Consider the following 21,230-nt stretch of genomic DNA (forward strand, 5'->3'; position numbering starts at 1 on the left):
ATTTAGTACAAATTTGGTATGGTGATTTTTAATTAAAACAATCATACAAAAATTAAATAGCAAAACTGCTTGAGGTGACTTATAAATCTATTTAATTTGGCCTATTAATTTTTTCTCTATCAGTTTGATTTCATAAAATTGATTATTCCCAGCTATAGTATATCAAGAACTGCAGGAAAGAGAAATGAAATCAAGTCCATAAAGCTCACAAGCCCTGTGCTCAGCACACATCGCTCATAAATATTAGTTGTCCTTTATTATCATAAAAAGATACACACGTTTTACAAAACATGCCAATTTCAGTTAAAGCTTCTTGCACACAAACACAGAAAACAGAAAACGAAAAAATAGCCTCCTGTAAGGAACCTAGTGTGGCATTTGTTTATATTTTCTGAGGAATACACAGTGTAAAATTTGCTGCAGTGACCAATAAAAATTCCTCTCTGATAAATTACTCTGGAATCTGATTATAAAGTCGCGTGTTAGAATTTAAGATTCTTTTACAGAATCGCTTCTTTAAAAAAGTACAAAGTGACATGATCAAGAAAAGTACCCAGTAAATGACCAGAGAAATATCCTCATTGCTGCACATATATATGGCTCAGTTTTCTGAACTCACAAACTGAGTGAAGTGCTGAACATGAGAATAGCAGACCACGTCAATACAGGGAGGCACAGTGCCCCACCTGAGCCTTCTGCCTGCTTCAGAACTGCAGGCTGCAACTGGGGACAGTACCTCACTGCCCCTGGAAACTGTTCCGACTCAGAGAGAGCTAAACACTGTGTCCTAACTACAGCCAGACGAGGACACGGAGAGGAATGTGAACATGTACCGTATGCTAAATGCTCTTTTTCTAACATCTTAAACTGAACATTCATTAACTCCCGTCTCAGGCATATCAGAAGATTTAAAGGATCATTAATCCACACCATGGGCGATGTACCACACAAGAACTGCCAGCACAACTCCACACACTGGAAGGAGGTAGGACCTATACTTCTGCCACAGTGAGAGCTCCACGGCCACTTCATCTCTTTTCCTGCTCTTCTTGCGACGGCCCTTCAGTCTGTTTTCAAATGCTTCCAGTTCAGCCTAAAGAAACACAATGTCATTCATATTAAATTCCAAGAATACACTGACTTGCAATGGTTTTTTTGTTTGTTTGTTTGTTTGTTTGTTTGTTTTGGTTTTTGGCTTTTTGAGACAGGGTTTCTCTGTGTAGCCTTGGCTGTCCTGGACTCACTTTGTAGACCAGGCTGGCCTTGAACTCACAGTGATCCGCCTGCCTCTGCCTCCCGAGTGCTGGGATTAAAGGCGTGCGCCACCATGTCTGGCTGTTGCAATGTTTTATTTAAATAAACACAGAAAACAATTTGAGAAATGTATTGATGCTAACAGTATAATAAATATGTTAGTCTGACTTAAACAAGAAAAAGCCTTTCATCGACTACTGACTACAGCACAGGCCAGGGTTCAGCTGGGTAAGCAGGCAGCTCTGAGTGCCAATACAAGCCATCTTTCAGACTGAAAGCCTATCTTGAACATTAAACATATAACTGATTAAATCAAAGGACTCTAAAATGTAGACAACAGCTGTGAATCTAACTCTATTTTATACCTCAAGAGCACCTTCCTGCAAATGCAGACATGCTCCATATACAATTTTAGCCTGCATTATAAAATACAGGAAATAAGAGTTATATCTCATAGCATAGAAATCCAAATGATTTAAAAAAAAACTGCCTCAAGTGGATTCTTTTCTTTATCAAATGCCCCCCATGGCCTTTTTAAGATACAGTAAAAACTCTTTAAGGAGAAAACTGCTTCATGCTTCAATGCAAATTCTTCAGGAAGAATTAGAAACCGACTGTAAAGGGGGATAGCCTGGAGTACCGGGCGCCATCTCTTATCCTCTGGTAAGCACTAAGCGCCTATGCAATGCTAATACAATAGAGTACACAGTACAGAGTAGTCAACTAAAAAATGATGGCCATTAAATAAAGTAAATATGTACTATCTAAACAAAATAGTGAAAATGTAAATTTTCATTAACATATTTATTACTGTAGTTATAGCTACACTTAAAGGTCATTTATCAGTGGATTTAATTTAATATAAACTAGCAATTTTCAACAGAGTAAATCAGAATATCTCAAAAGGATCTTGGTATATAGAACAAACTCAATGCCGGGCTGCATTCGGCTATCCTAGGCACCCATGCTGCAACACAGACAACCACAACTATGGAAGACACAAGTCTGCCCGTCACTGAGGTACCTGCTGTCTTCGTTTTTCTTCTTCCAGAGCAGCACTGGCTTCTGCTTCTTTAATCTATTTATATTTAAAAGTAAATTAACAATCAGATATCAAATTTTCATAGATTTTTGTCATCTTCCCACCTAGTTTCTATTAATCCATAGCAACCTTTGGTAGGCTTATATAGGAAGTTTTATACTGGGAAGTTTTACCAAGGTTCCATCTAAGAGACTCAGAGTGGTGAATAACTTATATTTGTGTTAGGCTTGTTATAATTTACATGAACATTTCCTTTTACTAGCTATATGAGATTAGATCACAATTCAAGACATTAACAATATGTTACTAAAACGCTTTTAACTTTTCCACTTGTTATCGGTAATGTAAAATCAATTATTAATGCCACATTTTCAAAGTAGAAACTGATAATTTCTTTCAAATTTGTGTCTGGAAGGCAAGACTTTGAACCCATAAAGCCAATTATTTGTGGACTGGTTGTTTTGGCAGGCAGAATCAACACTAAAAATAACTCAAACTGCAAAGCATATCCAAATCTTATGTTTGTAGAATTCAAGCCTAATTTTCAGGAGGCTCTTTGTTTCATTAAAACGAATGGCTAAGGCCAGAGCAAATACACTAACTGGTGTAAAAGACAAAAAGCTCAGATACACAGCAAGCAATAAAACCACCTGGGGCTCAGAATGAGGCTATACAAATAGCCTTCTGTATCGTAAGCACAAACTGTTTTAATAAGCATATAAAAAAGTGCAACAACTAGTAGGAAAAGGCCACTATCACATTAGTAATAACTCTAATGAAACACTACCTCGGATGCTTTCCGCTTCATTTCCTTGCACGTTGCATCACATTCCACTGAAACCTGACTTTCACGTATCTTATTGCATGGCAATTCCTACAAGTGACCGAAATTGAAATATGTAGTCAATTTTTCTTTCAAATTAGAACTGTATGCCCGCAAAATAGCTAAAGGTTATAAATACGGTGCATTCACTAGACATTATGTATCTTGGCTCAAATGATTACTCCTTTATTTTCTCTTATCTTTTTTTCAATTGGGGATAGGTGCACATAAACGCAGCACTCACAGGGACCAGAAAACAGCACAGAACGCCTGGGAGCTGGAGTTACAGGATGCTTTGAGGGGTATGACATGGGGTCCTACGCAAAATCAACATGCTTTCTTGACCACTGAGCCAAAATAAACAAAACACCCCTACTCTATTTAACTAAAATAATGAAAACCATAAAGGTAAAATAATTAACTTACTATATGCCTCTATCAACTTAGCTGAGTTTAATTTTTATCCTTTATATTTGTTGTTCCTTGTATTCTTTCAAAGCTTCAAGGAAACGTTCTAGAACGTCCGACAGAGCGTTCTGAGGTAAAGGGAATGCCTGGCGTGTCAGCTAACGGAGTAGCACTGACAGCTGTGCTGACTGCCCCAGTGTGATTAGTGCAATGAGGAGGCAACTCATCAACAGTCCTCCCTGCTGCCTCACTAAAACACATGCAGTTAGTGCTGCTCTCCCAACAGTCAAAGTCTGGAGCTCTCCTCAAGAGTTATGTATCTTTCTTTTAACTATTAACATTTTTAAAGTTCTTATGAAAATCCCTCACTGCCTAAGTGTTAATGGGTTTGAAGTCACAGGAAATGAGAACTGAGTAAAAAGTTCCCCTTTTCTTTTTAACTCTTGTTGAATGACCTTCCTGGTCGTTAAGCTTTCACCTCTGTATTCGTCCATTAACTGTTTTTATCTTACAATTATTTCTTCTAGGTCTGAGCATTATTTTTTGAGGCTGTGACAGTAGTCTTCTTGAGGAATTATTTTCAAAGGAGAATACTGGTCTCAAATAAAAACCTTCATATAAAAGGACAAGCAGCCTAATTCCAGACCATGTCTTAATCCATGAAAGTGACGTTACCACTCACGCCAGCCCCTTGCTTTAAGACGTCAACTTAGAGCCCACGAGCACTATGCCAACAAAGGGCTTGAGCCGGAGTCAGCAGAAGCCAGCTTGCTTCTGTGGTTAAGTTACAGGGAACTGGATGGCCAGTGCTGATTGCTTTAATGAGCATTTACAGAAATAACTAAGTCTAAATATAATGAAAATATTCTAAAAATTAAAACCTTAAAATTAAAGTCCAAAAACCATCAACACAAACCACAAAAAACAGGAATTCTATTATGTAAAATACTTACCCGTTTTATTCTTTTACAAGGGCATCTGAGTTTTACCTTCTGGTTGCAATTAAAGGGGCACTCACCAGGATGGCACACCTCTTTGCATCGATGGCCACAGGGAAGCTACGTGACAAAAAGCAGTGGTCGTGTACATTTTCATCATACTCTTCTTCCCCTTCCCCCTGGTGGTTGTTTTTAACAGAACTCACACATAGTGCCACTTAATCCTGAATAGCAGATGATCCTTCAACTTCTTTTTCTTTTGGACAGATAATTCTAAGTATTTACACAAATTATTTTATTTTTAAAAAGTTAATATTTTCAAGCTTCATTTCAAGAGTAGATGGCCCTGTCGGAGTGACACACTGTCACTGTCACTACAGCCAGGACACTAAGCCCACGGAACACAAACAAGTAGAAGTGATGTGTGCCTTAAAGCACTCAGGAATGTGTTTCTGTTCTCCCTTCCCAGCATCCTGGAAATGACAAAACCTGAACAGTATGGGAACCATGTATGAAAGACGACAGGTGCCTGGCTAACATGATGGCTGGGTGAGCACACGGAGCACAGACACTAGCTCTCCCTTACGCTGCTGTTACATGAGAAAGGAACCTTTCTTGTCATTGTCACAACTGCTTAGCCTTTCAAGACTCTAAAATATGCTTGACACTAACACATACTATATGGATAGTCAGGCCAAGTCAGTAACCGCCACGGTGTTTAAGTGTTCCTTATCTTTATTTACTATCTTGCTACCCTGTAAGTCTTCACATGAAACATTCTCTTCTATTCGAATCTCACACGTCAATTTGAAATCAATGATTCTAAATGGTAAAGAGAATACAGGCAGTGAAGCAATGGTGACCAGTGTGGCCTTCACTCACCACTGCTCCTTTCCTAGAATGCATCGGAACCTAATGAAAGGTGAGAAGCACTGGCCTTCCATCTCATCTTCATGACAGTGAAAGTCGTCATACTTTTCAGAATCCCACTGACAGCATGCAAATCTCTTTCTCTTGCTGGCTACAAACTACACGTCTTCCTTAAATCCTTTTTTTGACCTTGTCATCTCATCTAACAATCAGTCTATAATGCACTTGCCTTCCTCCAGCAAAACTGATAGGAGTTACGAACAAGGGCCTACCCAGTACCCAATTATTTATATAAAGTATTTTTATTAGAAAATTTTAATATAGGGTGAGAGAGACGGCTCAAAGGTTAAGAGCACTGGCTGCTCTTCCATAGGTCCTGAGCGTAATTCCCAGAAACCACATGGTGGCTCACAACCATCTATAATGAGTTCTCTTGCCCTCTTCTGGACTGCAGGTGTGCATGCAGGCAGAACACTATATATATAATAATCATTTTTAAACAAAAGAATTTATTTATTTATGTACTTATTTGGGGGGTGGGTTTCGAGACAGGGTCTCTGTGTTAGCCTTGGCTGTCTTGGACTTGCTTTGTACATCAGGCTGGCCTCGAACTCACCGTGATCCACCTGCCTCTGCCTCCTGAGTGCTGGGATTAAAGGCGTGTGCCACCACACCTGCCTTCAAAAGAAATTTTTAGTATTCTCAATCTCAACTTCAAGAGTTGATGTCATGGCCATGGCTCTGTTAGCTACTACAGCTTTCTGCCTTATAGACATAGCTGCCTACGCCTAATCCCTTTGACCCGAGGTGAGCCGGTCAGGGAGAGGAAGCAGGATCTTATTGCTAAGGCCACATCTTTCAGGCTGCACAGATTCTGCCCTTCTGAACGTTTAGCTGTAAGGCACTTCCTTCGGACTTTATATAGCACTGCCAAATGTCCTCAAGACATCTCCCCCTCACCCCCGGCCTCTGCCACAACTGACTCCAAACTAGTCCTATAACTTGCAAGTAGAAGTAAACTAGGCAACGTTTCTGTAGCTGCACATACCTGCATCAAGAGCTGTAAGTAAACTAGGCAATGTTTCTGTAGCTGCACTTACCTGCACCAAGAGTAAGTAAAAGGCAAGCGAAGGAGGCAGTGGCAGGGGTCAGCAGGCTGAGCTCCTCAGGCTTGCTAACCAAGCCTAACAAGCTGAGGTCAGCCTCTAGAAGCTACATAAAGATGGAGGGACCAATGCCACAGAGCTGTTCTTGGACTCCCACACATGATCCATGGCATATAAGCGCTCTATCCTCAGTGAAACTTTTAAAAAACATAAAGTGGTAGTAGCCTTTAGAATAGAAAGAATCACTCAGGCCAAGAATTTGACAGACTCCTGAAGTATCAGCAATGCTTTGGGTTTTGTTATTGTTTTTAATGAGGATGGAGTAATAGCATGCTGACTTCCTGTGTTAAACAATACATATATATAGTACATATAGGTGACATTTCATTTTATTTTTAAAATAATTGTTATTTTAAAAACCTGTAAATAAGTAAAACATCATACACTCAAATTAACCATACCCAAAGTCTATACAATTTAATGGACTTATAAACATAATTAGCATGTGGAATAGAAACTGTGGGCTTATCCACCACAAACCAAACAAAAATCAAGTCAGAATTAGGACTAGAAAAACTAGTAACTTCATATCCTATCCTTAATCCACGTCCATCACCTACATTCAGTCCTTTTATGTCCCTTCGTATTTAGCATTTTTTGCTCTCCTTTTCTTTTATACTGGCCCTACATGTGATATTTCACTTTAAAAAAAAAAAATCAAAATACACATACACCTTGTTTTTGTTTTTAATAATCTACCATCTAGCTGCCTGTAACTCACAGCTTTAAATCTATATTTTGAATCCCATTTTAGACAGTAAGCTGAGTCAATACTTTATATAATAAAATTAATTAGCTACTTTAAAATAGTTCTAAAAAAAAAAAATCTCTCCAAAGGTCAGTTCCAGTCCTAAGTCCCTAAGTCAACAGAGAGGACCTTTCATCCTAAGCATTTGCAGACAGCACATCTTCAGTGGGTCCAGAAAGGACCTGAACAACAAGAAGAAATCACCAGGGGAGCTACATCCAAGGGACTCAACTCAAGGACGCTTACAGCTTACCTCCTTGGGGCACTGGTTTTTGCAACAACTGAGGAGGTTCTTTTCATTTACATCAGCTGTGGTTATTTTTCTAAAAACAGGAAAATTTTGATGACATTCAAACCCAAATCCAGTTTTTCATGTTTTCTAAGTGTTTACGTTCACAATTTCAAGCGTACTCATAAAAGTATCAACTGTTTTTTTTCTCAGAATATTTAAATTATGTCTCTATAACAATTATCCTCAATTCAGTCTGGTGAGAAGACTCAGCAGATAAAGGTACGTGCTGCACAAGCCTGACAGCCTGAGCTCAATCTCCAGATCCCACTTAGAGGTGGATAGAGAGAAATTACGAAGTTGTCCTCCGACCTCTACACATGTGGCGTGACCTGCAAGAGCACCCATGTGCATTAGCACACAGACAAAAAAACAAAAGAAAAAAACCTAAAGGGGGAGGGGGGGAACATGCAGTAATAATAGAAAAGTTAGATTTCTAAAAATTATATGCAACTTTGAAAAACTATTACTAAATTAAACTTGAAAACCATACCAGGCAAGTAATTTCCAAGCAAAATATGCATTTCCAAAATTAACCCTGAGATGTTACTATACCAAAAAGCCAGAAAATACTGCAAACCAGATGGAAACATTTCCAAGAGAGACAGAAACTAGTTTGAAAATACTCCTACAATCCTCTGATTTTCGTAAGTATAAACTTAAGTGACAGCTATAAATCCTAAATTATGTTAGATCTATCAAGACAATGCAAAATTTTTCCCTCGACATAATGTACGTTTTAGGTAAGGAAAATAGACAAAGCAGATAATACTATGATAAATTCTGTAACAAGAATTTTTTTTAAATAAGAAAGAGCTACCTTTTAAAAAGGTATATAAATAAAAAAGCATACCTAAGTAATTATCTACAAGTCAAATTTCTTTCCAGTTTTCTAGGTTAACACCATGATTTAAGCACTCTATCACAGGAACACTACACTTCTGAAAGCAGCAATTTAACTTTCTCCTCACCAAATCTTCTATACAGACCCCAACAGAATGAAGTAGAATCTGGCTTGCTGACGTCAGAGTGAGTCACTGGGAAGTTAGGCTACCGGGACGCTCATTCTCCAGCAATGTACCAACACAAAACGTTTCCTAAATACTATAAAGGAAGTCTTCCAGAAACACCACTTACTAATCTTAAGGAAACTGGAGTATTCTTCAGTCTACTTACCTGCATTCCACATACAGGCTTGTGATCTTGCAGTGACATTTTAATCTAAGCATCTGAACACAAGGAGGGCATTTTCCAGGGTGACATGGCAGAACACATGGGTGAGGACAACCCACAGGCCTCGACTTGGAGCACCCTTCTTCACACTGAAGGCATTCCAGGCCAGCCTGAAGAGTAACAAGGAAATAAATCACCAACATATCTAACAGTTCCACATACTGAGGTTACAAAAGGTAGATACCAGACTAAACAAAGCACTTCTGAAAGCCTAGGAAGTAGTTAATAGTGCTGGAGAGACTCCGCCACAAGTACAGTGCTTGCTACAAAACACAAGGATCCAGGTTTAATCCCAGCACAGACTAACAGCACTGGAGAGGCAGAGACAGGAGGAGCCCTGGGGCTCGCTGATCAGTCTAGCCAACTGAAAAGTTCCCAGTTCAGTGAGATAGATCCCCAGCCCCCACGCAAAAATAGAAAGAAAGAAAGAAAATAAACAATGACTGAGAAGGGTGCCTGATGCTGACCTCTGGTTTCTGCAAGGATATATGCATACACAAACATGGACACACAAAAAGGGAAATTCCATTAATAAGATGGTATCTATTCTTAATCTTAAAAGTCAACCAAGATAAAAATAATAGGATTGTTAATAGACCTGTATCATTCAGATTCTTATGTCTATGAGCTTCAAGAGTCAATCCACGAATAGGGAAATAGAAGAATCCAGAGGGTCCTAGAAACCTACAAGAAGAACACTATGATGGGCAGATCTGGGCCCAGGGGTCCCACTCTAACTATGGCACCAGCCAAGGACAATACATGCAGTAAATATTGAACCCCTACCCAGATCTAGCTAATGGACAGGACATTCTCCACAGTTGAGTGGAGAGTGGGGACTGACTTTCACATGAACTCTGGTGCCCCATACTGACCACGTCCCCTTGATGGGGAGGCTGGTGGCACTCAGGGGAAGCATAGCAGGCTACCAAGAAGAGACTTGACACCCTATGATCATATACAGGGGGAGGAGGTCCCCCTCAGTCACAGTCATAGGGGAGGGGAATAGGGTGAAAGTGGGAGGCAAGGAGGAATGGGAGGATACAAAGGATGGGATAACAATTGAGATGTAATACGAATGAATTAATATAAAAATAAAAATGGGGGAAAAAAAGTCAATCCACATCACTTGTAAAATGAAGCTGGCCATACAAAGTACTCCTACTAACACTGTAAATTACTTCCTAGAAATAACCATTAACAGAAAAAAACAAAAAAACAAAAAATAAATAAAACATTATCGATACATTCTAACCCAACAAACACAGTCATCATTGAAGTACAGAAACAACACACTGTTAACATATAAAGTTAAGCCATACTCAGATGTGTAACTCAATGTAGCTGAACTCTGCACCTCCCTCTGCTGATGACTTAGCTATATAACCAGGGCTAGAGTCTATCAAAGAAGGTTAAAGACTATATTATTTTCAAATGTTATATTTAAAATAAAGTTTGTAAAACAGCTATAGATATAGACACAAAGACTTCTTAAAGGTGAAGAATATTTAATGACATCCTAAATGAAGTCATGATTATAATTATGTGTCAATGAGTTCTACTCGATCAGGGGCTAGGAAAGCAGCTCAGTGGGTGAGAGTACTTCCTGCTCTTCCAGAGGGCAGCTTCAGTTTCCCTCACCCACACTGGGCAGCTCACAATCTTGTGTAACTGCAGTTCCAGTGCATCCAACATCTCCTTTTGGATTCAGTGGGCACCTATCCACTTGTGCATACATCCACACACAGAAATATATGTACACATGCATAATGTTTAAAAATCCTTTTTCCAAAAAAAATCTGGTACTTAGAATTTAAAAACACTTTAAGTTATTAAAAGATATTAGTCTATAAATAATTTGCAGATTTGGGGTGGTTCTTTGGTTTGCTTTTAGGGTCTCATTATGTAGCTGTTGCTGGCCTTAAACTCACTATGTAGCTGGAGCTGGCCCTACATTCAATCCTCAAAGCCAACATAAAACACTGGGCACAATGACCCATGCTTGGAATCCCAGCACTGGAGAAACAGAAGACTGGCAGGTTCCTGGGAACCCTCTAGACAGGCAGTCTAGTCTACATGGTGAGTTCTAAGCCAGTGAGAATGGCATCTCAAAAAAAAAAAGTCATATCCCACTCTCCACTCTACTGTGGTGAGTGTTCTGTCCTCTGGTGCCTCACCTTTGACCATGTCCCCTGGACGGGGAGACCTGGTGGCAATCAGAGGAAGGACAGCAAGTTACCAAGAAGAGACTTGATACCCTATGAGCATATAGAGGGGGAGGTAATCCCCCTCAGGAACAGTCATAGGGGAGGGGAATAAGGGGAAATTGGGAGGGAGGGAAGATTGGGAGGATTCAAGGGATGGGATAACCATTGAGATGTAACAAGAATAAATTAATAAAGGAGGAAAAATAAAAAAGGCAGGTAGCATCTAATATACTCATTATACATGGTTCCATCCTAAGGATGGTACCTTATTTTTTCCAGTACAGCCATCAACTTCAGTCACTTTGTGGCATTCTTTCATACATGTATGATTCTGACAGTTCAACATTCTTCCACAAAGTCTCTTGCAGGAATAGGGTCCTACAATGTGGCATGGAAGTGGGCTCACCTTAAAAATGAAAGTAAAAAGGAGTCAACTAGAACAGCACATACGCATACACAAAACCTTCTAGACTAATCTGAGACCAATTTTCACAATGATTTCAACAGGTTTCCAGTAATTACATTTATATCAAAACTAAGCACCTATCAAAACATTCCTCTAAAAATAGGTGCCAGGAAGAAAGCATCTATTATTGAAAGAGAAATCTGATACAATGATTCTACAGTGAACACACATAATATAATTCTCATATTAAAGCAACATGTATATTTTTTCAATTAGTAACCCTATGCAGTCTTTAGAACACTGACAGACAATAAGTTATTTCTAACAACTCTAGGACAAATGTGATAGCGATTACAAGATAAACCTAAAGATTATACCTATGACTCACCTCGTGCTTCCCCAGGCATTCCCTGTAATAAAAAAACAAGATGAAAACATGGATTCTTTAAGAAGAGTTTCTGAAAGAAATATGCTAACTACACTAGTTCTCATTAAGTAAAAAATAAGCACTTGGAAATAACCAATTACAGTAGCTACGGAATATAAAGTTGACATATATAGGCCAATTCTTTGCAAAAGAGTAGCAATGAGTAATTGAACATGAAGCCTATTTATACTGTACATCTGGATGACAAGATTTTACAAACTATAAAATGTTGAGGAGAAAACTTATGGGTTTAAATAAAGATTCCATGTTTAAAAACAGAATCAATACTAAGGCCATATTTCTTCTCAACTTCATCTATATCCAACACAACTCCAAGATCTCACCAGAAGCCAAGCATGGTGGCACACCACTGTAACCCTAACTTAGATGCAAAGACACAGCAGCATGAGGAGTTCAAGGCCAGCCTGAACTCTGTATGAGCTCCTACAAAGTAAGGTCAAGGCCAGCTTAGGCCACAAGGTACTCTGGCTCAAAAACCAAACCAAACAAACAAACAAAATCCTAATATTTCATCTAAAGTCTATAAGAAAAAAACAAAACAAAACAGCAGAAATGAAACAGCCGACACAATATGCTGAAGAAGTTGAATGGCTACCATGCACTGACTCAAGACTTACTACAAAGTTGTAGTTATCATGGCTTTGCAGTACTGATGAAAAAACAGAAACATAAGTTAATGAACTAGAACAAAGAGCCCATTATTAGGCCCATACAAATAAAATCAGTATATCTTTGACAAAAACAAAGGCAGATTACAGAAGAAATATTCTTTACAACAAATAGTAGTGCTGGAACAAATATATATCCAATTTTTAAAAGACAAGATTTTTATACCATTCATAAGTAAGCCAAAATTGATTACATACCTAAATACAAACCACAAAAGTCTAATTCACAGGATAAGACATAACAACTGTAGCCGGGTGTGGTGGCGCACACCTTTAATCCGGGAGGCAGAAGCAGACAGATCACTGTGAGTTCGAAGCTAGCCTGTCTACAAAGCGAGTCCACAACAGCCAAGGCTACCCAGAGAGACCATGTCTTGGCCAAAAAAAAAAAAAAAAAGGGCTTAATCTTGAGTTTCAAGACGACTTTTTAAAACAACACCAAAGTATGACCCATAAAGGGAAACAAAGTTCTACTTTACCAAACTGAAAATGTCTGTTCAGCAAAGAACACTTTACAGAAAGAAGGAAGATGAGAGAGACATAGATGAGTACGCTATATTTGGAAGATGTATCTGGTAAACAATACAAAGAACTCATACTTAACAACAGACAAAAAGCAAACCACCCAATTAGAAAAATGGGCAAAAAAAACATGAACAAAATATAAATCTTATCAAAACGATGACAAATGCCAAATTGGTATGTAAAAAGATTCATTGCATCAGGTCATTAGGAAGCTGTAAATTAACAGGCAACAGCTCATGTACCTAACAAAATGTTAATAGGATGCTGAGCAAGACCACACTGATGCTGATGAGAACGCAAACTGGTATGCCACTTTGGTAGACAGACAACTTCACAGCTTCTTAAATAGCTAAACATAAACTACCATATGATCCAGCAGTAAATGAGCTACAAAGTTATACAAAAATTTGCACATAAACATATATAGCAGCTTTATTTTTTACTAAAAACAACCAAACTGTCCTTCAATAGGTGAGTGTGAGTGGGTACGATCTGTATCCATGAATATACGGTCATCATAAATTGACTCAGTGAGTCAGTAAAGGAAAAATGCACAGAGCGGAGAGTAAGTGGGAAGGTGGGAACAGATCTGGAAAGAGCTGGGGAAGGGGTAATAGGTTAAATATCATCAAAATACAGTGCAGAAAATTCTCAAAGAATTAATAAAATATTGTATTAAAATAAAAACAAGTCAACTATGGGATGTCCAGGCAGTGTAATAATATTATTCAGTGATAAAAAGAATTTAGGTATCAGGCTAGAGAGATGGCTCAGAGGTTAAGATAACTGTCTGTTCTTCCAAAGGTCCTGAGTTCAATTTCCAGCAACCACATGGCAGCCCACAAGCATCTATAATAAGATCTGGTGCCCTCTTCTGGTGTGCAGGCACACATGTGGGCAGCACATTAAATAAATAATAAATACATTTTAAAAAAAAAGAATTGAGGTATCAAGCCATGAAAAATGCAATGGAACCTAAATAAATGCACAAGCGACGTGAGAAGGGCCAGCATGAAAAGGCTCCAAGTTCTGCGATGATGCTGACAGACAAACCCAACCACAGCAGAGCCCAGGTTGGGAAGCTTCAGGTCTAACAAGCATTTGAAGAGTTGACTTAATCCTTACAGTGAAGTACTTCCCAACCCTTTCGGGGAACCGAGTATTTGTCATGCTGTTACCCAGGCTATCCCAGAACTCAGCTCACTACGTAGTCCAGGCTGGCCGTAAGTTGTAATCTTCCTGCCTTGTGTCTTGAATGCTAAAATTACAGGCATATTTATCACTTAAATTAAATAAAAAACAAGTATTTTTAAAAATATACATTCAATTTATATGTGTATGGGTGTTTTGCATAGGCATACATGTGTATCATGTATGTGCCTATTGCCACAGAGGCCAGAAGAGGGCATCAGATCCCCTGAAAGTGGCATTAGAGACAGATATGTGTGTGTGCTGGGAATCTGCTCTGGAAAAACAGAAATGCTCTTAACCACTGAGCTCTCTCTCCAACTGAGCTCTGTTCAAAAAGTTAACATATTAGTAAACTGAATCTAGCAGCATGTAAAAGTCATAGGTATCATGACACAGGAGAAGGGAAGTTGTTGAATAAAAATGACTTTTAGAAATAAGGACAGCCAGAGTTCTTTCTTTGAAAGATCAGTACCTGAGATGCATCAATTATTCACTTGGAACCTAAGTTGTAGACGACAGCCCCCTTCCTAATATCACGGTGCTTCTCAGAGCTGTTTCCTTTTACCTTTAACGCGCAGCATCTGCTCAAAGTATGGAACACTGAAGGAGTCGTCCTTCTTCCAGATTCAGCTCCTTAAACTCCATCGCCAGCATTCCTGACCCACCCAGGGAAGTCCCCTTAGATTCTCAGCGCTTCCTTTACACATTTACCTTCCACTTTGCCATCTATACCTAGCTGTCCCAGAAATACAGCACTTCAGTGTGGGGCTCACCAGGAAAAGTAACAAATGAGCCTCTTGTAAGTCACAGCTGCCAGTTCCTGTTGCTATGGAAAGCTAAGGCCAGTAAGCACACTCTAGCCAAGGGAGGACACAAGAAAACAGGCATGCATGGGAATCTGAAGCATCACAGCAAACACGGGAGAGAACGAATGAACTACAACATGGAGACTAGTTGCAGGCCAGGCCTAGAATAATGATGAAACTTAAAAAGCAAACAAGGCGAAGTGCATACTATGTCACACAGTGTTTTAAGGGTTCGATCTCCAGCTCTTACACAGGAATAGGAACTTGACACGGAGGGCAAGGCAACGCAGTCTGAATAAATGCTGGCTCAGCTGGCTGTTCCCAAGGGCCTGTGGGCTGATGCTAAGATTAAAATGCAAAACAATATAAAGTTAGCGGGGCTATCCCATACAGCCTTCCTAAGAAACTAGAGAAACTTCCTCACGGATCTTCTGCTCACACGGGATGAACATCATCCAAGTGCTCAGCTCAAGTGCTTACTGAAATATCTTATTCCACCCACACTGTGACGACCAGTCCTCTCCACACATGCTCGACAGGAAAAACTTAGGCAGATGCCAGTTTCGAAGCTAGAACTGAGGCAGCAGAGCCTCCCTAACCACGTGTAGGCCAAAAGCCAGTGAGAAGCAAACTGCAGCACCTCCTGACCGACTGCTGCCTCCCATAGGCTCCTCATCACCTAGACCCTGACACAGCCAGCCAATAAACACTGAATGAATGAACAACAAAGTAAATGAAGAAGTATCTATATCTTTAGCCATATTTGAAGGAAAACTGACAAATTAATCTAGATATCATTATACTATATTTTTATTACTTTCTCGCCCTAGCCCCAATCTTCCTTCCCAGAGTCATGGAGATACTGGGGAAGTCTCCTTTGTCTTAAGACAAAGTCTTGCTCTCCTCACACCCCGGGTCCAAGCAAAACGCTTAGTACTCTAAAGACACCTTTAGCGTTGCTTGTAAAAACTTCACTGAAGAAAATACACCCACAGCAGAGCATTACCTCTTAAATGGCATTGTCCTTACCCTGCCAATCTGCTTGACTAATGCTTGATCATGACAGGAAGCAGGACACAAGTGCCCACATTTCTCCAAAACTTTTTGACAAGGCTGATGACATGGTGGACATGGGCCAAAGTGACAGCGGTGTTTTTCTTGACTTGTATGATGACATGTTGGTGGTCGACTAAATCAGAAAGTCTTTTAAGTTACTTTTGACAAATGAACAATATATCTAAAGTGCAATTAATTAAGTACATTCTGAAATCATAGAAAAGAAACATACTATGAATATCACTTGAATATTACTATGAATAAGACACGAACACAACATAAAATTAGAACACAATCAAAATCAGGTATGAATTTAAATGTTAAGGCAGGAGGCATCGGAGCTGGGGAAAGCTTCACACCAACCTGCACAGCTCTCTGCACTTGGGCGGCTTTGTGGTCCGCTCCCGGCCACAGGGCACGGTCACCTTTGCACTGCCACAGTTGCACCTCACATCTACAGTTTCTGGACATGGATAGCAACTGCCTGAAGGGGGAAAAAATCAATACTTTAAAAGACACTGATTGACTTACCAAAATGGTTAATCAATAGTGTACATGCACAATACATAATGGGATCACCTGCCATTAGAGAACAGCAGTAATATGAACGATGATTCTTAGCACATTAAGCAGAAGAAAGCTATGCACAAGGCTATGTGTGTCAGTGTTTGACTCCACATATACAGAAGAAATAGGAAAAACTAATTTTTACTGTTCAAAATCAGGAGAGTACTCAGGACACAAGCTTTGAGAGACATTTGTAGAGCTGTGGCTAACGATCTAGATTCAGCACACAATCACATTCACCTTCCTTATAAATACCAATTTAACATGCTATTTATTCAAAAACACAACAAACAAACAAGTAGTTAAGTCTTTGCAGAATCTAACACTAACAATAATCTTTTGGCCTATTTTCATACATACATCTATCCAAGGACATTCTATTTGACAAATTATCCCAAGAGCAACATTTCTCTCTTGACCTGTGATTCGCTATTAATAAGAGTACAGTCACTTTTGCATTATTTGAGCTTCATAAAACACTAAGTTCTGAGAATGTGATTGCAAAATGTTTCTCTTCTAAACATTTCCAAAAAGATACTAGCATTTAGTTTTCATTTTCTCTTGTCAAAAATACATAAAATAAAATGAAAGAAAACTTTAACTTGGCAAGGCATGGGATAACCTAATTAGATGCCTCAAATTGGCCTCAGCCCCACTGGTTCAGGGTTATAGTCATGTACACCAATATGTCCAAACTGAAAGAAACCTTTCCACACAGCTATGTAGTTCTTCCTTAAGGATCTCTAACATCATCTAAAGGAAGTCTTCCTATTCTAGTTTTCCCAGTAAGGAACTCCAACAGAAATGAAATAATAATAAAGGAAAAAGTCTTTAGTTAATGAGTCCAAATGTTAAGGATGAAATTAAATACTAAACCAAGCAGTTAACTTGGTTTAAAAAAAAAATCAATTAATAGAAAATAACTGGTATACTGACTCTAGAAGTTAAAAAAGAATTACTCTAAAACAAAATTGGCAATTTGATTCAAAGAATAAAAAAAAGAAAGAAAGAAAAAAAGGCATTCTTTTTTTCCTTTACAAAAAGGAAAATTTTCTATTATAAAATTGTTAACTTTATACTTCAGTGTTTAAGTATAATCTAGTGAAAATTCAATCTTGACAATAAAACAATCTAAGTTATCCTTATCTACATAACCAGGTTTTATTTTGATCTTTCCAAAACAGTGTTATATTTTCAAGCTAGTGGAGACAGTTAAGCCACTTGCACTGAGCATATCCTATTGTGATCTCCACTTAACAACAGTTCCTAACCCATACTGAACAACTCAGAGAGGCACTTACCAAACAGCCTATTGTCAGGACAAAATTACACTAACACCTTTTTTAAAATTAAAGCTTTAAAACAGTAAGAAATAATTTACCCTAACAGTCATCATACTGATCAAAAGAATTTGTTACAGAGACTGATATAGCAGTCAAATTAAGCCTCAGCAATTATCGTTTCAAAATTAAAAAGCAGAACAAATAAGAGACCAGTGGACTAACAAGGACAATGGGAAGGCTTCCAATAACTGCAGAGCCACACAGATGAGCTTGCATTTAAATGCACTGTGCATCACATTTTCATATATTCACCACACAATGTGCTGTGAGGGCTCTCTGCCTCCCTGTCTCATGTAATTCTGATTATGAAGGCAACTAAAATGATCAAAGTGGTAAGGTAATGATTCCACATCTGAAACTGAGTTGAACCATCATCTAAATAACCATCTTAAGTACAAGGAAGACTCTTTGGGAGCTAATAAGCACTTTCACAATAACAGAAGTCACACACAAAAAAGACAAAACGTGAATCTGATCAAATCTCTAGACTGAACAACTTATGGGGAAATCCAGAGGATAAAGAAACAATTAAAAACACAAGAGAGGCAATCCACACAATCCAGGCTGGGAAAACAAATGGCTTCCTAATTTTTTCAAATAAATCACAAACCATAAAAATAAATAAAACAAACCAGAAATGAATGAAATTATAGATTTACGATGTATCATTTAATGGACACATTCCATTCATATTTAGTTTCTGAGCCACAAATCAAATAAAATCTGCTAAAAGAATTTCAATACCAAATATATTTGAGATAACAAGAAATATGTTGGGCTGGAGAGATGGCTCAGAGGTTAAGGGCAGTGATTGCTCTTTCAGAGGTCCTGAGTTCAATTCCCAGCAACCACATGGTGGCTCACAACCATCTATAATGTGATCTGATGCCCTCTTCTGACCTGCAAGTGTACATGCAGGCAGAGCACTATATACATAATAAATAAATAAATTAATTAATTAATTAAATTAAATAAAATAAAACTTAAAAAAAAGAAATGGTATTTTAGGTTAAGAGTCTACTTTTCAGATAGGAATAATGAATGGCTCTGCTTCAAATGCTAGGAGAAATACATCTAAGATTTCTCCACTAAGAGTGATGCTGCAGCCTTCCAACAGATACCCTTTACCAGATGAAGGATGCTCCCTCCCTTCCTCTTCTACATAAATTGGTCTGGATTTAAAAAGTCTAACTAGATTACTAATGTTGGAATAAACCCAACTCATGTTGACATACTGGTGATCTGGGCGAGTAATACCATAGGACAGGATGACAGGATACCTAAAACTTTAATATTTTTACAAACATATTCATGAGTTAGACTCAGGTATAATTTGCTCTTATTTTATCAGATAGTATGAAACTGACATTCAGTTCAGATTGATTAGAGACGCCTTGTCAAAAATCAAGTGCGAATACCAGGTAGCCTCGTATACTCCTGGTTAAGAAGGCTGCACACTGCCGCCTCCCCTTCTATAACCATCACAGTAGTCAAGCTGCTCACATAAAGCCACCATTTAAAAAACAGCCTATGGCCCTGTCTACATTCTTCCCCAGAAATTTTATTTACTTACTTGTTTGCTTGTCTGTCTGCTTGTCTGTGTGGGTGGATGTTTGCCTGCATGTATGTCTGTGCGCCATGTCTATTGCCTGTGGAGGCCAGAAAGGGCACTGGGTCCCCAGGAGACCAGTTAAATGGCACGAGCCACCAGGTGGGTGCTGAGAACCACGCCCAGGACGTGGGACAGGGGATGTGCTCCTAAGTGTTCAGCCATCTCTCCCATCTCTCTAGCCCCACCTTTTCCCCATCACCTCTTTAACTTGCTGTCTTCAGGTCCTCCCATTATGTCCCTCTGCAGGGTGTACTTTGCAATTGCTGCACTCTGACCTAGAGCACTAGACAATCCTTGCTCAAAAACAGAAATAGAGTGACTATCCTATCTGCTCTAGAGTGTTAGGAGGCCCAAATACAACAATATGAAAACTCTCTATTGACTCTAAAGCACGAAGGAAGCACAAACATAAAATGACATTTACTAGGAAACTTTACCTCTGTGGCAGACAGATGGACATTTATGGTTTCTACATCTTAAAGTCCGTCCACAATTTTGATCACAAGGTGGACAGTTTCCAGGGCAACACTAAAGAGAAAACAATATATAAAGAAGAAAAATTTAAAAACCCACACATAACACATCATTCCTACTCATTTACATAATTTTAGACAGCAAAAAGTTAACTTTCACTCTAAGGAAAAATCTTTCATCTTGAAAGTATCAATATTATTCTAGTAAATAATAGTACACTATATTAAGAACTTACTAGTTTAAGAAAATAATGACAGCCGGGCGTGGTGGCGCATGCCTTTAATCCCAGCACTCTGGAGGCAGAGGCAGGCGGATCGCTGTGAGTTCGAGGCCAGCCTGGTCTACAAAGTAAGTCCAGGACAGCCAAGGCTACACAGAGAAACCCTGTCTCAAAAACAAAAACAAAACAAACAAACAAAAAAAGATAATGACTTAATAAAACCAGGCTAGCTTTTTAATTGTTCTATGACTTAATTATTTCCACCATGAAATTTGACTTACTTTTCTATGCAGAAAACCCAAGGATCTGACCAAATCCAGTTACGTCTCAGACAATGAGTCTGGGTAATTTCATTTTAAATTAAAATAAGACTGGCTGAATGTGAAGGGTATCAGTTATTTTCAAAACATAAGATTAGAAAAACAACTAAGAAAGCAAAGGTAAGCACCCTAACCAGTCACTTGCTTCTTTTCTTCTCTTTTTTTTTTTTAAATTTATTTATTATTATGTATACAGAGCCTGCATGTACATCTGTAGGCCAGAGAAGGGTATCAGGTCACATTATTGATGGTTGTGAGCACTGTGTGATTGCTGGGAACTAACTCATGACCTCTGGAAGAACAGTCAGTGCTCTTAACCACTGAGCCATTTCTCCAGCCCACTTCCTTCATTTCTAATCTAAGAAACAAATATTACCTATCTGAAATTTTCATTTATTAATTTCAGGCAACTAGCTAGAATCTATTTTGTCACTTTAACTTTCCATTAACTTTTCTCATATCCATTTTTTAATGGAAACAGGCTACAATTGTCTTACAGAAACTTAGGGCTGTAAACTGAAGAACAAGTTTCAGTACTCAAAAATACACCTCACTGAAAAACAATCAACTACTCAAAACTCCTCAATTAAATAGATACTTGCTGAGTAGCAATGTA

The 21,230-nt window shown here is 38.6% G+C and overlaps 1 protein-coding gene across 7 annotated transcripts in view; it reads right to left on the minus strand.

Moving 5' to 3' along the window:
* Nucleotides 1-204: 204 nt before the first annotated feature.
* NFXL1 (nuclear transcription factor, X-box binding like 1) overlaps nucleotides 205-21,230 on the minus strand; it is a 42,016-nt gene continuing 20,990 nt past the window's right edge. For all 7 annotated transcript variants that reach the window (XM_084760058.1, XM_084760059.1, XM_084760057.1 and 4 more), the window contains 12 exons: nucleotides 20,038-20,128; nucleotides 16,442-16,562; nucleotides 16,052-16,211; nucleotides 15,273-15,364; nucleotides 11,773-11,794; nucleotides 11,244-11,384; nucleotides 8,715-8,881; nucleotides 7,503-7,572; nucleotides 4,481-4,585; nucleotides 3,084-3,170; nucleotides 2,279-2,332; nucleotides 205-1,093 (listed from right to left, as the gene is read on the minus strand). In XM_084760058.1, the coding sequence (XP_084616184.1) occupies nucleotides 920-1,093; nucleotides 2,279-2,332; nucleotides 3,084-3,170; nucleotides 4,481-4,585; nucleotides 7,503-7,572; nucleotides 8,715-8,881; nucleotides 11,244-11,384; nucleotides 11,773-11,794; nucleotides 15,273-15,364; nucleotides 16,052-16,211; nucleotides 16,442-16,562; nucleotides 20,038-20,128 (1,284 nt within the window). In that variant the 3' untranslated portion in view covers nucleotides 205-919. The remainder of the gene's footprint in view (nucleotides 1,094-2,278; nucleotides 2,333-3,083; nucleotides 3,171-4,480; nucleotides 4,586-7,502; nucleotides 7,573-8,714; nucleotides 8,882-11,243; nucleotides 11,385-11,772; nucleotides 11,795-15,272; nucleotides 15,365-16,051; nucleotides 16,212-16,441; nucleotides 16,563-20,037; nucleotides 20,129-21,230) is intronic.

This window comes from Acomys minous (genome assembly GCF_964271855.1).
Source record: "Acomys minous genome assembly, chromosome: 15".
Lineage (NCBI taxonomy): Eukaryota > Metazoa > Chordata > Mammalia > Rodentia > Muridae > Acomys > Acomys minous.